Below are 17259 nucleotides of genomic sequence, written 5' to 3'. Positions count from 1 at the left end.
GAAGGACAGTCAATTTGAAGAGAAACAGTATGCCTTGAGGTCAACAGAGTATACTGTAACAGCACAGGGTCTGAATTCATGTACATGAGATGTTTCTGTAAATGAATAAAGCTTATGTACAGACACTCTTGGCTCAATAAAATTAATACATTTTAAATTGAGTATTTCTAACAACCACATTTAGAAAAGTATAAAAAATGAAGATGAATGAATACTTAATGATGGCCACTGTACAACACAACAGAAGTAACACATGTACAATATTATGCAATCCACTACCATAGCCCTGCAATAAACACTATCATTGGGATGCTATTGTACTGGCTTGCGTGTCCACACCCTGTTGCAACCAAACTTTGGACTGTAGGTCTTTGATGATGTAGACCTTTATAGGGAGACAAACTGCACAAAATAACATTTCCCTCTATACAGCAGCAGCCAGAAAACACACAGCAATAGGTCACAGGGCTACACATCCCAAATACCTGAAATATCTATCCTGGTGACATCAATCAACCTTGCAAAAACACATTGGAAAGAGTATCCCATACCTTAATGTCTGTACTTACTTCCACCCAAAAATTACATTTCAGTTAAATAACCTTATATGGTGCCGTATAAGCAAATACTGGACCACCAAATCTGGAACCACTTTTAATCAATTAAAATGTTAAACACAAAGAAACATTCAGATATATCTTGTTGTTCAGAGGCATGAAAATGAAAAGCTTCCCTGACAGAGGGGGTACAGTTTTTCCAGAAAACTGATTCTAGGGAAGTTAAGGTACATGTAAAACATCAACTTTAACTGCAAAAAGGTACTAAACTAGTTCAATTCCTTCGAGTCAACAGTGCAAATTCAACATGGAGACACAAATTTTAGTGCCATTAAAAATCATACACCCCTTGAGTTTGAGCATCAGTTGTGCTACATTATTTTGTTTAATGCAACCAGTTTTAGCTATTTCACTACAGTTTTATGTACTTTCATCTTAGAAAACTTTTTTTGTCAGGGCTTTATTGTGTTTCTGACAAATATTTGATGATTTCATTGCTAATGCTGCTCAAATCTTATAAGTGGGTTGTAGCTACAGGTTTTAAACATTAGTTGCCATTGAAAACTGCTTTGCTGTTAAAGAAATCACTGGGATTTTAGTGTATAGGATGAGTGAAAATGTAGAAAATGTGAGCAGTGCTGAATGTGAAGTTTACTTTCTGTGGCACCCACAGGTCTGTTGCAACAAGCAGGATTATAAAGTTATCTGCGTAATATTGTTAAAGAAAACCCAGAACAGCTCTGAGCTTTCTCTCAGCAAAAAGCCAGATAACCAAATACTATAATTCACTAAATCCATATCTTAGAATGGGTCCCCAGTCTTCACGTTGCAAATACAAAACACGTAAATACATAACTATAAATACAAAATAAAAAAATACAATGGGTGTGCTTTCACTGCAATTTATCTTGTCATATTTACTTTTTGTTTTCTTTGCAACATGAAAACTTGGACCCTAAACCCTTTCACATTCAAAACTACACTCCTCTTAATCCATCCTACACTTTCAAATTCATTCCAATGAGATGGCTAAAAGGGCAGAATAACAATTTTTAAGAGCAAATATTGCACAAAACTGTATTGTACACTACTATAACATGAATATGAGATCTGAGCACCACAAATTTGAAATAGTAATAAATTTGGGCAAAACATCAAGGGGAGTACAAAAAGTTTATACAGCACTGTATGACAACGTGCAATTTCACATCTCCAGCAAAGACATGCTTTAGCTTGGATACCTGAATTTACAAGTCAGGCCTACTGGGTTAAAATCTGTAAGATACCGCTGCTGAGACAGTAAGGTGCAATCTTTAACACTGGTGGCAAAGCACAAAACGCCCATTATGTGATCTGCACGAACAAATACTTTTGTTAAAAATGCAAAAAGCAAAATGCCCTTGAAATTACAGCAGTGGGCGGAACTAAGCCTGAGAATCCGATTGTCTGAGTTTAGGAGAAAGGTGTGATTTGGTGCCCTGTCTGATAGGTCAACTGAGGTTGAGGCCAATTCACTTTCAATTCAAAATGTAACCTGAAGCTTCATTTTATAGGTTAATCAGTGTTCCACAACTTGTTATAAAAAATTTGATGGAAAAAGCATTCAAATTTTTTTCTATTTTGAAGAATTTCAAATGAAGTATCAAACGAAGTGAAATGAGAGTGCATTGACAACAACACTCCTTTCAAACAGTTTATAAAAAAATAAAGAGCCAATCTAACAATCCATGTGCCTGCCAGGACAGAACAAAGCGAACACATCAGAACTTTGCAATGTACATATTCATTTGTTGTTACAGAGCTGGATTAGCGATCCGTTTTAGGACAAAAACTCTGACTTGTGACTCACTCACAACTTGGCAGCAAACATTTGAAAACAAGACCAAAAAAAAAAAAAAAAAAAAAAAAATTCACTGGAAAATGACAAAAGCAGTTATGAACGTAATATTGACAACAGTAAAACAAAATTTGCAAACGTATTTACATTGATCACTTACTAAAATAGAAACATAAATCATCATCTCCTACCCTAGTATGCCAAATGCTGTAATTCAACCAGTCAAACAAAAAAGGAAGAATCTCTGTCCGAGCCACTTAGAATGAAAGGATGTAGATAAGCGGTGCACACCAATAAAGATACAATCATGTTAACTCATAACTGTCCTCATTAGGCCAAAGACTAAGATGATCATGGCATATTTTGTCAAATTCAAGAGGAAAAGACCCATAAAATATTTTGGCAGCGCTTCAATACAAACAGAATATTAATATTTCAATTTGGTAAAAAAAATCATATGGATATATTTCAGACATTTTAGTAACAATCCATTTTCTAAAAATGTAAAATTTAGTCTTACAGAAGTTGAGTCTAACTCTGGAGCTAGAAAAGCATCACACATGATTCTGATGCTGTTGAATTAATGCCTGTCCAAACAATGCATGTGTCAGACCATTGAAGACATTGTAGCAACTCTCTAATAACAGGTCTCTGCCTTCAATTTTACACTCAATTATACTCTCAGTCAGCACCTCATGAAGGACATTGTAAACAACATATAAAAAGGTGGGGCTATGGCTTAACTGTCATTAGAAAAAAGAAAAACAGATCACTGCATACTCACAGCTCTACCTAGCAAAATATTCCTTGTGGTCTCTGTGCTGAATTATTTTGAGTTGAGCCAACACCTGGGTGTCATCACAGCTCAAATGTGCCCCCTACCATTTGGATGGAGCATCGAAAAGGCTTAAAGAATCCATGAAGTGATTTGTTGCTTCCTAAACAGTTCAAGCTCTCAAGTAAATTAAACCGGCCTGAAGGTTTGTAGAAAGTTTACAATCAAAACAGCTAAAACTCTTCTCTTGAAAATGTAGGAATCTGATTTTTTAACTTGCACTTTTGGATTTAACATTTAAGCTGATGTCAGGTTTTAAGTGCCATACTAAGTACTCCTCCCAGTGGTAGTAAGCCTGCTAAAACTAAATACTATCTCCATGTTATAATGACATAATCTAATATCTGATGACTGCATCGTTATTCATTACGACAGTTTTTAAAGAATTGACTACTACTACTACTACAAAAAAAAAAAAAAAAAAAAAAAAAAAAAAAGACAATACAATACCTTGAAACTTCTTGGCTGTGCACTGAGTAAGCACTCACTATTTCACTGGATGTTTGTTGTTTTGGCTGCTTTGAATGCACATTTCTCATCGTGCATCATTGTCTTTATCACTTAGACGAGCTACTTTCCACTTCATAGGGTCTTCGGTTTGTGCAATTGTCCATTTCAAAATGTGGAATTATACATTTTTGCAGGTCTGTAACAGATCAAAGTTCATTCAGCTCTTAGGCCTATTTTGCAAAGTAATGACAAACTATATATTAGGGTTGGGAGATGGGACAAATACATCAGCAGCTATAGACCGACTCTGTGGCTGATGGAATTTATTTGGCTGTTTTCATTTCACCAAAATATGTGCATTTATGTCTGCCGCAACAGGATTCAAGGCTTCAAACATGATATTTAACCACTAAGAGCACAATTCCTATGCCACCAGTAGTTGGAATGGAGCCGGTAATACAGGGCTTTATACACCGATAGCCTGCACAGTGTCCTAAAAGCATAAAACACATTACCTGCTCTCCAGTGTGGCTTTTCAACAGACATCATGTCAGTATGATCTGTTTAATGGCTTTGTAATCCAGTGGTATACTGCAGCTTTGCAGATGCAACACACAATGGGTCACATAGCTAATGTGGTGAATACACCATTTATCGCCAGTTCAAGTGGTGATCGTGGCCAATTGGAAAAGTCTGCCCTATTGCCCAACCCTGATAGGTATAATGTATGGTGATGTGGTGGCACAGAACAAAGTTATGAAAGTAAAGATATATGGTCAAAGATATTCAAACACATGTTATGGCCGTGCATCAAACTGAGGCATCATTAGCACTAGGATAGTCCAAGGAAATGATCAGATGAGCACCTCTTCCACAGTCTGGCCAAACTGTGATGTTTGGCTCCAGGTTATACATTGTGGAGTCCTATCTGAGTTCAGGCCATACGTTTTTAAGAATTTGTAGTCACAGAGGATTCTGATAGGTGCCTCTTCTCTACAGATCTCATCTTTAGAAAATTAATTCCACTTTTGGACCCATTCTCCTTTCTGAATTTCATCTTCAGCATCTGAGTAGCTGGAGTAACTGTTAAGGTTTCAGATGATTCCTTGCAGTCCAGGGCAGCTGGCTGGTGGTGGTTTAGGCTACTCACATTCAATGATTTTCAAGGCAGGAGCGGTCATTTGTGAAATAAGTAGATTGGCCTCTGAAAACCTGTTGTAACAGAAAGAAAAGTTTAACATGACATCAAACTACAGTGGTGAATAACATGTAATGCATGAATTTGTTCTGACAAATGGGTGAATTACCTCTTATTGAACACTTGGGGGCCCCAAGGTACTCAAAACTGCAGAAGCCCACCTCAGTTGTAAGGTATGATGAAAACTGGTCAGGTTTGAGGCGGATGCTGTGATAATTCCTGCTAATGTTATCCTGTCAAGTGAGAGGGAAAACAAATATTTCTTATATTTCAGCCAATCATACCAAGCTTTAAAATCCTGTCATCTCAGTTTCTTACCGTCAGCTTCTTCCTCCTCACATACGACTCCCAAGGCTGTGGCTCCAGGATGAACATGCCTCCAGGACGGAGATGTCTGTAGACTCTCTTGAAGAGCCGCTTGAGGCCACTGTCTCCCCAGTTCAGGTGAACCCATTTGGTAACGCTCAGGCACATGATCACATCGTACTCTGGCCGCTGAGTCAAAAGAAGATTATCGTTCTCCAGTACATAATTGGCCTACAGGAGAGAAAGTGTTGGGTGAGAAAAACATGGCCTTGACAGGACAAACTATTTGTGCTGCTCAGCACTATGACTGTAATAAAGTAAAGAGGATGAATAAAAACAATAAAAGTGAAGTCCATAACACTGAGAAGCTTCAAGTGAGATTTTTAAATGCATCCTGTAATCATATATTAAAACAAAAACTAAACATAATTTTGTGTGATACTGACTCTTTGGCTCTTATAAAGATTAAACAAGTGATCTTCTAGTACAAGCTGGTGGCAAGGCTATGCAACATACACAAACACACGCTATTGAGGAGGAATCCCCACCAAATTTTACTGTTGCTCTGTGAAACCATTTGACTTACAAATAGTGCAAGATTAATATGAATACTTGGGTGTAGAGAAGACCCAAAAGGGATTTGTTGTAATAATCGATTTGTCATTTCCAGTCATTTATCAAGTTAAAATGCCAAACTTTAGCTGGCTCCCACTTCTCAAATGTGGAGATATGGAGCTTTTCTCTGTTTTGCACCACTGTAAATATAATCACTGTTGTTCAGACAAAATAAGCAAACTGAATATGTCATCTGAGTCTTTGGGAACTTGAGAATTTGTCAATATTTTCTGACCTTTTATAGAAAAAAGAATAATCAAAAACAATTTCAATACTGCGGTGTAGTCCCTCATTCGTCCAGGAGTGTTCTATCGTAGAAAGGGTTTCAGTCGTAGTCATCTGGACACTGTTTTCAGAATCAAGACGTTTCGGCTCCCATCCGAATGAGAATGACTTCCGGATGGGAGCCAAACGTCTTGATTCTGAAAACAGTGTCCAGATGACTACGACTGAAACCATTTCTACGATAAATTTCAATACTGATTAATCAAAATTAAGAATGATCATTAGTGAATGTAAACAAAAGTATTCGTTCTTGCAGAACTGAATGTAGAGAATAGAGATGGCAAAAGGTCACAGTTGGTAGTTTACAGTACACAGATAGTCCTGATTATAATATAACTGCTGGCAGTGTAGAGCAGGAAGAGCCAAGCATGAAATACATGTTTGATGCTGAATGAGAAAAAGCAGAACAGAGGACAGAAGAACAGAGTTGAGAAGAACCAGAAGGCGAGTGTTATTTGATCCGCATCACCCTTTAACCTTTAAACAGAAGACAACCGAGAACAAAGTTTGGGTAACTTGATTATCAGACCAAAGATTTTTCATACAAGACAATTTGAAATGTCATGCCAGGAAAAGCACAGGTGTCAATAGCAATAGCTGGGGTATGGTCTATCACACATCCAAGAATGGTTATAAAAGTGTCAAGATTTCCCTCCTAATTACTGAAACTATATTTGGTAATTCAATAATGTGGGAACAGATGAGAATTTAGCAATAAGAAGTAAAAAACACCTGCTTTATTAAATCAAATATGCCTTCCTATAATTTCCCACACTATAACTTGATACCAGGGTAGGTTTGCCAAACAAATAGTAGGCAGCCTGACATTACTCCTTCCAATTCATCTTGTACTGTGCAGGCTGAGGGGGCTCAGGCACTCTTCTTGAGGCTTTTGACTAATTTACAGGATAAGCTCTGTGTGCACTGCCATTATCTCTAATGCTCATAGAAGGGAGGAGGCAGTTATCGATTTCATTCAGAAACTCTATGGTTTCTGCATCTAACCAATTCATGTAGCTGCCTACACAAAGCCAGTGGAGTGAAGAAACTTCTATAGAAATTCAAACAACAAAATAGATCCTTATATAATAGAAACCTTTATATTTATATAAGAAAAGCTGTCATATTGTGTATGTAATATTTGTCAAATTCTCAACCAAGGGTGGCATGTGATCGATGCAGGTCGATGCCATTAGAAATGCTTCCAGCCACATCGCAACCTCAATCTGGTGAAAAGGACAGACTTCCTCTTGGCTTCCATCTTTCAGTTCCCAACATCACTGGCAGCCTCAGAGAATAGTGAGCCTCTGGTTGGAAACACACACAATGGGGTGTGCAACAGACACAAAAATGTAAGGGTGGACAAACTAGTGGTAATTCCCACCATACTCATACTCACCATACTCACAGTTTAAGTGAAGATAAACTCAAGATAAATGAAGTGACTCAGAAAATGAAATGGTGCCGATGCTTCCTTATTTTTTAATTATATATATATATATATTATATATATATATATATATATATATATATATATATATATATATATATATCTTTCTTAATAAGAGGGAAAAACCTGGGTGCTTTTGACTAGGAGCAGAGTAGCTTTTGTTAAACAAGAACACAACAACTGCACTGAAATTTAATTAAATGGTTAAGAGGTGATTCCCAAATGTATCTTAAATTTCCCAAAGTTGTTGAAACTTTCCAACAGTGCATCCAATCATGCAAACGTGGACCAATGTCCTGAAAGATCTACTGTACATGTTTAATCTATTCACTGTTGTAGACCTAATGACAATTATTTAATATGAAATCTGTGAGACTCAATTTTAACATCAATATATACTAACAATGTTAACTTTGCACGATATTCAAAAACTGCTATTCTTTTTCCTATTAAGTTTAAATTGCAACGTGGTGCAACCTGCATGCTATAATGGAACTGACTGTGCTGTGACAATGCTATCCCTAATTTAGAAGCAAGACAATTACCATTATCTGGTTCCAGGGAGAATAAGGAGGTCCACAATTTATATTAAGTCCTCTTGTGAAGTCAGTCAGACATAACAGTGTTTCCCGTAACATGCAGCCTCTCTCCTAATAAGTGTTTTTGGGTGCGTTATAAAATGTTTTACAATGAATGAGGTCTAGTTTCTTTACATCATGCTGTTTGTCTCAATGAATATATAAGATGCAGACATAACGCTTCATAATTGTGAAATACAGATTTTGTTTTGACCGTAATATAAGCTCCCGAGATGCAATAACATGACAACCTCATACATGCTGCCACCAAATGTTCACACAGAGAATGCCCTCTTACCTTGATGAAGGACACATTTGAGGGGAACTCCCCCGGCCGTGTGGTGGATGTTTCTGTCAGTGGAGGTGCAGCTATGGGCCCCCTGGAGATCCGAAGGGACACAGGAAAAGAGCAGCTCACAGAGTGATCAGCGGGGGTTGAATCACAATCTTCCTGCTCCATTTCATCTGTTTTGCTGTCCTGCCTCTGGGTCCCTGCCTCGTGTGTGTGACAGGAGTCATTGTCATTTACAGCCTCTGCAGGGCCACTTTCTCCTTTCACTGGTTTCCCATTTTCATCCCTGCTCTCTGCTTCATTGTGCTTCTTGTCTGTGCCATTACCATTCCTGTCCTCCTGTTTAGTGCTCTGCATTGCACGCCTGGCCTCTTGGGTCTGCAGTTCAGATAGATAATGTCTGATGTTCTTACGGGCTGCATGTACCAGACCACTGTCAATATCCAGACCCAATATGCGGGCAGGTCTTAGCATTTTGGCAATATAAAGTGTTAGGTGGCCTGAGTTGCACCCCAAATCCAGAACGTCTTTACCTTCAAACCATTCTGGACGAAGCACACGTACCCGTGGGTCTTCACTAGCTCCTGGGTTGCGGTAGCCATAATACTTATTGTAGTTTCCATACTGGAACTTCTTCTGTTGCTCCTTCGCCTGATTGTGGGGCTGCTGGTGCTGGCGACCTCCTGGCCCCGTTTTGGGACCACTCCTTGGTGTTTGGAAGGACTGAGCATTTTTCGGTCCCCCTGTACCACAACTCCTGTCTCCAGATCCTGACTTTCCAATTGGCGTAGAATGGGTCACAGGGGGCTCCATTTTGCCAGAGTTGCGTCTACGCTTGCGTCTGCTTGTGTGCTGGTTTGGCCCCCCCAATATGGAGGAAGTGGAGTCCTCCATAGATACAGATGTCATATCCTCCTTGCCACTGGCTGAGTTGTCAGCTGAGTGCTCATGGGAATCTCCTGCGACACTGGAGAAACTGTTGGACTCTTTTGAGACATCTAGTGTAGAACATGAGGCTAACATACCTGGAAGCGGTGTGGAGGTGCCAGTTTTAACCTCACTTTTTCCAGATTCTGAGAGGTTGATCTGTGTGGTTGAAATCCCACTACCACCACCACCTCCACCTCCATGGTGTCTGTTGCGGTGTCTCTTCCTGCCACCACTCTTGTAGGGAGACACCAAAAAGCTGCTGCCTGCTATCCCGCTGTTCAGGTTCAGCGGATCTGTGATGTCTCTGGGGATGAGGATCTCCACAGGGTCTCGACTCTTCGCTGGCAGCGGGGAGGATTTGGGGGTCTCTGCATTCAGTGCCCTGTTGACCTCCTCATCCAGCAGGCTGTTGAGATTCAGTGGGTCAAAAATGTTCCCACCCAGGAGGAAGTTGGTAGGCAGGACGGAGTCACTCTCAGAGTTGGCCCTTCGTCTCCTCTTGCCAGATGTCGGATGCTTGAAACTAGAGTTTGCTGTGTTGCGACGCTTTGTTAGTTTCGTTTGTTGCTGTTGTTTGGAATGATGAAAGCTGCTCCTGCGATTGATGTTATTCTCGTTCCCTCTGGCTCTCTGTTCAGCATCGTCTGAGTGGGTACGCGTTTTAGTCGTGCTGGTGTGTTTTGGTGAGGCTTCAGTGCCCGGAACAGGACAAGCAGCTGCAAAATCAGGGGTGGCTGCGGTACCTTCCACCATCACAGATATATTGCTGTAACCTCCGGTACATTCTGATAGCTGCAGAGATGATGTTGAGCTGGCCTGTGGACTGCCAGTTTTTACAGTATCCTCATCAACAGACATCTCTTTTGGTTTCCAGCACTGATGCAGACATGGAAATTCTTCTGGATCTGAAAGTCACAGAAAACATCTGTCAAATAAAAAACTTTGAACTATGAATGGTATAAATCCTTTGATGTATGGTGAACAATGTTAGATAAAGGTCAGTGTCTCCCCATTGATGCAATCACACACTGAGAACTGCAAAGTAAAGTCACTCATACCAACACAGCTACTAAGTTATGCTTCTGGGATTGTCAAACGTAAGTCCAGGGACCTGCACGTCAAAAAAAAAAAAAAAAAAATCAATATAACCCCTTACTTTCCATTGTCATTTCCTAACATAATGTTACAATAATACTAGAAAGTCTCCGTTTTAGTCTCTAGGACAAACTTACGCCATTATCAGATTAGGGATCTGACATCTTTAGTGTATCTACTCAGGGGTTACTGACCTGAAAAGTTTAGGAGTCCCCGTGTTGGATAGTTATCTATTTAGCAAGCTAGCTCCTAGCTTCTCTATCGCGGGCCAGAAGACGGAAACGTCGACTAAACGTTCAGCTCCACTCCGGCCAAAAAGCGATATTAGACATACAGTCAAGTACCTACCTCGATATGCTGCTGCCCGAACCCCCTTAAAACCGCGAGTCACATTTATGAAAGTGATACTATCTACCAGATGGCCACCTATTCGCGTACAGTCAACAGTGTAGTCACCATCAAAGTCTCACCTCACAGTTCTCCCCGCCTCCGGCCGGACTGTCACTACCGCGCACTCTCGAGACTCAAGCTAACGCTAGCTTAGCTAGCACACAAGTGGTAAGCAACACAAGCACGAAAGTAAAGACAGCGCCGATATTCCGTGCTCGTCTGTCCGCGATAAAGGCTCCTCTGCTCTCCAAACTGTCTTGTCGACTTCTTCAGTCAACTCCTAGTCGCACAGTGTGAGGCAGGTTGGTGAATAAATTATTCCATTCGCTGACAGAGTCGGCATGGCGGCGCATCCGGGCTCCGAGCTGCAGCCCAAGATGACTGGGGCGGAGATCTCTGACTGAGAGGAGAGCTGAGCTCCGTCTACAGGTTATTCTAATGAGCCTCACTGATCCTCGTGCTGGTTTAACATCAGGTCTACAACTACCGATTCTTTTCTTTATCGATTAATAATAACTCAGTTATTGTTAAAAAACAAACAGTTAACTGTTTAGTCGGATTGTTTGGTCAGCAGATAGTGAAAATGGCTGAACAACAGACCAAAACTTACAACGACAGCCTATAAAACAGAGAAAAGCTGCAAAATCCTCACATTTCGAAACACTGGAAACTGTGAATGTTTAGCATTTTCCTTGATAAATGGCTTAGCGGCGAAACGATCAATTCAAATAAAAATTGTTGACATTTAATTTTCTGTCAATCGATTTATCGATTAATCCTTCCAGCCCTAACATCACATTCCATTATGGTGTTACAGTATCCATGTATAGAGTAACGTTTGGCCAACTTTTGATATATTTTCAACTCAAAATGTAGTTATTATATGGTATATATCTATCAGTTTAAACATACAATTTATGTTTTCCTTACAGGATAACACAACATTTTCATCAACATTTTCTTTCTGAATATTCTAATTACTATATTGCAAAACCTTCATTTGTGCAGCCACAACATTTTAGATTATTCAACAAACAAGAACATTTTACTGTTCTAGTGTTGATTAATAAATGCAATGTGCAGAAATGACTAAGGACTACAACGTTACGTTTCAGAGTGCATTTTAAGCATCTATAACGAAACACAATGAGTGCAGCCTCTTGCAATTAAATTAAGGAGGCTAAATCCCAAAATATCTTCATTTTTTTTTCCACTTTTGTCTTCACTCTTCACAGATGGAGGAGTGACCTATGTAATGTGGAGGTATACAATGTGAATGCAACTTCAAGCTCACGGTAAGGTTGCTCACAAAATCTTTTTTGGATGTTGCTATAAGTCAGTTTTAAACTGAAAGACGTAATGGTTATTTGGTTTACCACAGTATTGCAGCCCCATGGCTACAATCCACACACCAGTTGTTGGTACTTTGTTTTTGATGACACCTTCACAGTCAACTTCAAGGCCACAGTCTACAAGGCAGGCTTGTTCACCCTATCATTGCTCCCCTGACCAGTGTCTAGAGTAAGCCTGAAATTAGAGCTCTGGATGTGAACTAAGAGGAAAGTTTGCTGAGATAGCAGGGTGGCTTCTTGTCACTTCCATGTCCACATAATTGTGGTCATTCACCACAACATTGCAGCTGATGACAGGGTGTGATAAAGGCCAATGTTTAGCCCTCAGGTTGAGGATACACAGTGGCCATCGTTTGGAGCAGCAGATTGGTGAGTGCTGCTAAAGCCAAACAAATTCTCTAGATGACTTAGAGCTTTTATTTGACCCACCTGTCATCTGAATCATCTTTGTGATCTGAACCTCAACCTACTGGTGGTGAGGAAGTTTTACATCATAATGGTATAGATAAATATCATTCTATACACATAAGTTACATGCTTTATGCAGAGATACTGCTTATACAATGTGCACTGTTTCTGCAGTCCATGCAAAGTACTTTGTTTAATTAGTTCCATGCTAATAATAAGCTTTCTATCAAGTTATCAAGTTCTATCAAATTAAGATATCAGTATACTCAAAGTCTAGGATTACAGTTCATCTTTGGTATATGTACAGAGATGCAGCAAATATTCAAGTGACACTTTGCTGACCATTTTGTCGGTCAGTGAAGCTAAAGATCACAATGAGGCTTTACAAGGAGAACTGTTGCTGCAACTGGTCTGCAAGGTGTAAAGTTTGATATAATTTAGTTATGTTTAGTTTAGTTATGTCTGTTTTTTCTTTGGGAACACACACACAATGAGGTGTATTGACCTTCAGTACAAGTTCATTGAAATAAAACACATCGCACAACTCATCTCCAACGCACCATGCTTTATACCCTAAACATTTCTGGCTATTTTTTGGCTATAAAGTATGACATCAGGGCAGTTCACCGTGATGAATGCAAAATAGTTGAAAATATTTGGGGAATAAAGCATGGTACAGTGGAGAAGAGATGCAACATGTTTAATTTTGATGAACTACTTCAGTTATGTCAGCAATACAGTTTTTCCTTCTTAGATGGATACAGCTTAATACAGTATGATTTGTACACAGAAGGTTTAAAGCATTTGATTCACAAAAGTACACATCTGATTGAAGTCTTCTAAATTCCCTCTCACTGCAACCATGTCACCCATCCACTCCAGGTCAGAATATGAAATTGCATGGCTATGCCCTAATTTTCCATGATAGTAACATGCACTTGGTGGAGCTCAGAGCAAGGGAAGAGGGCATGGACAGACATTTCCCTGACTCTTTGCAATTAAGTAATTAAGTGTTTCTGTTTGTTTTAAGTTATTAAGGTTTTCTCAATGTTCCTTAGTCACTGTGGGTACAGTAATTATGTAAAGAGATATTGTGTTGAAGGTGAATTTACTGTAGATGCTAGCTGTCCTCCAAGTAGCCACTAGGGGGAGACACAACATGAGTTTAACAATATGCTGTACACCATAGGCTGTATGCACACCTACAGAAATGCTCCTTTGCAGTATTTCTTTTCTCTCTCTCCCTCCCTCTCTCTAGTCTTTTTAATCATACTGTGTGGTGATAATCAGAATGATTTCATTATTGTATTTCTACAAATTGAAACATAAAATGTTACAGTTCAGTTTTCCCAATAAGTTGGTTTATTTTGGAATAAAAGAGATAAAGGGAGACATTTCTTTTCAGAAAGCACTATTATGGTAATGAGAAATTCTCACATTGTGGTTGGTATGATTAATGACTCAAAACAACAGAGTGGCCTCATTCCAACCTGAGAGTGGATCCAGCAATAGAGTCTGCAGCTGTGGCAACAGGACTGTTTATGTTTTTAGGTAAAAGATGCCTCCAGTGGAAAGAAAGGAAAACACCACTAGCCCTCAAGGAATCTGGCAAGCTTTTGTTTAGAAAAGCTAATGGAATCTGTAAGATCATTTTATGCTGTTTCTTTATTGATGCTATAGGCTGGAATTTTAAGCACACCAGCTTTCTCCAAATTAGCAGGGGTTTCATGATGACTGAACTGAGAAGTAGCTTTACCAGGTCCAGAAACATTCAGAAAAATCCAGAATTGTTTTATAGTCGGAGCTAGATATACCTGCTTTTTTTACCTCTTAAGACCCACCCTTTTTGTGTGTGTGGAATTTTCACCTATTTGGCATACCCAAATAGAAAACAAAAATGGTTTTAAGTGGTTAACAACATGTATATTCCCAAGTACTCTAGCAGCTTTAATTCTAGCTCTTACTAGAGTTGCCATGGGCAGCTGCAGATTTTTCGCAACATGAACACTTAGTATATAGTACATCCACTTAAATCTGAGATTTATGCAGATTAAAAAAACATTTTACTGATTTAACCACCTGCTGGCATTTACACTTAAGGGTATAATTGAATAAAAAAGAGCCATCATACGACGTGTTATTCACTCAACCATTACAGCAATCCTGCTGACAACTTTTGTAACTGTAGCCACACACATAAACAAATAGTTTATAATAAATATTTTCTTTTCACCCATAATGTTGTAATAAAAATATTATCTTGAGTCAGTTGCACTCGGAAGCTACCATGGCACAAGCAAAATTAGATTTCCTAAATAAGTGATGAACTGAAACTATAATAAGAAAAACTGCATTTTTTATGCAACCGTAGATGGGACTTCAAACAGGATCCTCACACTTATTATTATATAATAATATAATATATTATATTATGTATTCTCTGTTGTTGAGTTGACAGCATGCTTCTAATTGGTTTCCAAATCAGTGCCACAGACTCTGTTGGGTAAATGAGTCACCCCCTCTCTAATTTCTATAGAAGGGGAAAATAGGAGAGAGGGTACCTGTTCCCCCGCCTCTGTCTGTCTCTTTTCTCATGTTAATGGGGGTTGTGGTCCTCGATCCCGGGGACCATCTGCCCTTCCTCAGGGTTTGGGCCCCAAGCACTCCAGACGTGTCCCATTGTTTGTGTGTGTCCAAGCAGAAAGTAGTGAGTAGACATGGTTCTTGTGGCCCAAAAGGCTCCTCCGTCAACAGCACGAGCCTGCTGTTCATTAGCCTACATGTGACGGGGGCTGCTCGCGTGCCCTGTGTGCAGTAACATCAGGGCCATCCACCGTTTGTTCTGCTGTGTGTAACTGTTGGCTGAGGGATGACTCGACAGGTCAACATAAAGTGTCTTTTTCATAAGTACATTTTATCGGAGATATTCTTATTGATAACTGATTTGTTGTGCTCTGAACATAATGCATAATTTATTCATGTTTTGTCAAAATCAAATGATAATATGTGGTGGACAGGTGGAAAAACAAATGAACAGACTTTATACAGTGATGATTCAAACTTCCCAACACCATAATTTGCACACAATAAAAATACCATTACTTTTTATGCTAACCTTGAGTTAAGTACAGAAAAATAAAATCATAACAGCACATAAACAATAAAAACCAAGGTTTCTATTAGTGTAAAAAGACAGAGAAGTTCTGTTAATACCCACTACCCACTAAATTGTTTTCAGGGCCACAGATGCTACAGTATGTCCTTTATACACTGAACCAAAGGGAGTGGATACAGTGCCTTCCATGAGCTAATTAGTATAGCTCTGGTGACATGCATCATCTCCACTAAGCCTAGTCAAAATTGGGCGTCTGAGATGTGACAGATGGATGAATGAACTGAAGGATGGAGACCAAACTATAGTTGCCCTTTCTCAGTTTCAATATTGTCGGGGGACGATAGAATGACAGATCGAAATGTCATTTGCAATCTTGGGAAGAATAATTGCAAATGTGCCGCAATAACCTTTGATATAACTAATCTGATTACAAAGCAAAGCAGAAACTGAAAGATAATTATTGATCAAATCAACGTGGCAAATATTCAAAGTTAAACTAGTCAAAATAGGTTTCACATGTGCCCCCTAAGACCTGTGCAGAGTTATTTAGAATTAGGTTTAGAATTTTAATGACTAAAAAGAAAGGTGTTAATCCACCAGGACATTTTTACTGAGAATGCCTCCCTGTTAAAAAATCATGAAAAATTGTCTTGAGGACATGGGTACTCAAGAGAAAAACATACAGACTAACTGCAAAGCAAATATGAAAATATCAGTCTACTTTAACTCTATCATTTTGTGCAGCCAAGGTGTAAACTGACAAGGTAACCTCCTAGTTACCTGACACAACACTGACAAGCAGATTATGACTTTCCACCGGGCCTGCCCTCCTCATTTTCAAAGCTACATGCTGCCGGCTGCATTGAGATTAGTTATTGAACCGACCAAGCAAAGGGAAACAAGGCCGCTTCAGAGGCACAGCACACAATAAGCCAGCTGTCAGTGGGAGGGGCTTGTTCAGACCAGTGTTGTCATGGACAGGACTTTTGAGTGGTGTTGCCCTCTGATAGCTGATAGGTGCTCCTGTGTGAGGCCGCCACGCACTGATTAATATTGACACAAGGCTTGATGGAGGACAGGCAAGTGAGCAGAGTTAAGGCAGGGTGTATTCATCACAGAAATGCCATGTCATTCCCAAGAGGGAAGGCAGTGTGTAAAGTGCAAGCAACACTGTTGCATATTGACGTGATGATAAGGTTAATAAAAATAAGGAAAACTAGGCTAACCTAATTTTCCACAATCTAGATAAGAAAATAACTGGATTGTTTGAGACATTGTGCTGAAAACAAATTTTGTCAGAAGATGTTGAATTGTGCTACATTTTGTTGGATTGCGCTAATGCTGCCATTACCACTGACCATGCGCATCCTATATCCCATATTTTATAATACTTACTGAATAATAGCTGACCTTTTATAAGCATTCACACAAATTTTTATGACATTTTTATGTTTCTTTTGTTATTAGTTACAAAATGTTGTTAACCTCCCTGATTGTTACACTCAACTGTTTGGTAAACAACATTTTAAATGAGCATCCTTTTATACCTGACATATTTGCTGTCTT

General features: G+C 39.3%; 2 protein-coding genes across 8 annotated transcripts in view; one reads left to right on the top strand and one right to left on the bottom strand.

Annotated features, from left to right (window-relative positions):
• Positions 1–641: 641 nt before the first annotated feature.
• On the bottom strand, positions 642–11037 carry mepcea (methylphosphate capping enzyme a). 6 transcript variants are annotated; one of them, XM_044222984.1, is made up of 6 exons: positions 10899–11035; positions 10392–10444; positions 8410–10238; positions 5196–5414; positions 4987–5110; positions 642–4891 (listed from the first exon to the last, which is right to left on the bottom strand). In XM_044222984.1, the coding sequence occupies exons 3-6, from the start codon at positions 10189–10191 to the stop codon at positions 4857–4859; spliced, it is 2160 nt and encodes a 719-aa protein (XP_044078919.1). In that variant the 5' UTR covers positions 10192–10238; positions 10392–10444; positions 10899–11035; the 3' UTR covers positions 642–4856. The 6 variants fall into 6 exon arrangements, with proteins under 6 accessions (XP_044078919.1, XP_044078920.1, XP_044078921.1 ...); XM_044222985.1 differs by lacking the exon at positions 10899–11035 and adding an exon at positions 10777–10863; XM_044222986.1 differs by lacking the exon at positions 10899–11035 and adding an exon at positions 10623–10827.
• Positions 11038–11108: 71 nt separating this feature from the next.
• The window catches only part of LOC122888494 (serine/threonine-protein kinase PAK 3), a 45895-nt gene continuing 39744 nt past the window's right edge, over positions 11109–17259 (top strand). The window contains exons 1-2 of one of the 2 annotated variants that reach the window (XM_044222995.1): positions 11109–11247; positions 12054–12113. The gene's annotated coding sequence lies outside the window, so the exon portion shown is untranslated. Of the gene's footprint in view, positions 11294–12053; positions 12114–17259 lie in introns of both variants that reach the window. The other variant, XM_044222994.1, reaches the window with a different exon arrangement.

This window comes from Siniperca chuatsi, linkage group LG14, assembly GCF_020085105.1.
Source record: "Siniperca chuatsi isolate FFG_IHB_CAS linkage group LG14, ASM2008510v1, whole genome shotgun sequence".
NCBI classification, from domain to species: Eukaryota; Metazoa; Chordata; class Actinopteri; order Centrarchiformes; family Sinipercidae; genus Siniperca; species Siniperca chuatsi.
This window is presented reverse-complemented; position numbering and strand designations above follow the sequence as displayed.

Excerpts from the sequence above, each read along its gene's own strand:
- mepcea (XM_044222983.1), bottom strand. The coding sequence starts at position 10,191 with ATGTCTGTTGATGAGGATACTGTAAAAACTGGCAGTCCACAGGCCAGC. Across the intron at positions 5,415-8,409 it reads CAAATGTGTCCTTCATCAAG|GCCAATTATGTACTGGAGAA; the intron begins GTAAGAGGGCAT and ends TCTCTCCTGTAG. Across the intron at positions 4,892-4,986 it reads CCCCAAGTGTTCAATAAGAG|GTTTTCAGAGGCCAATCTAC; the intron begins GTAATTCACCCA and ends CTGTTACAACAG.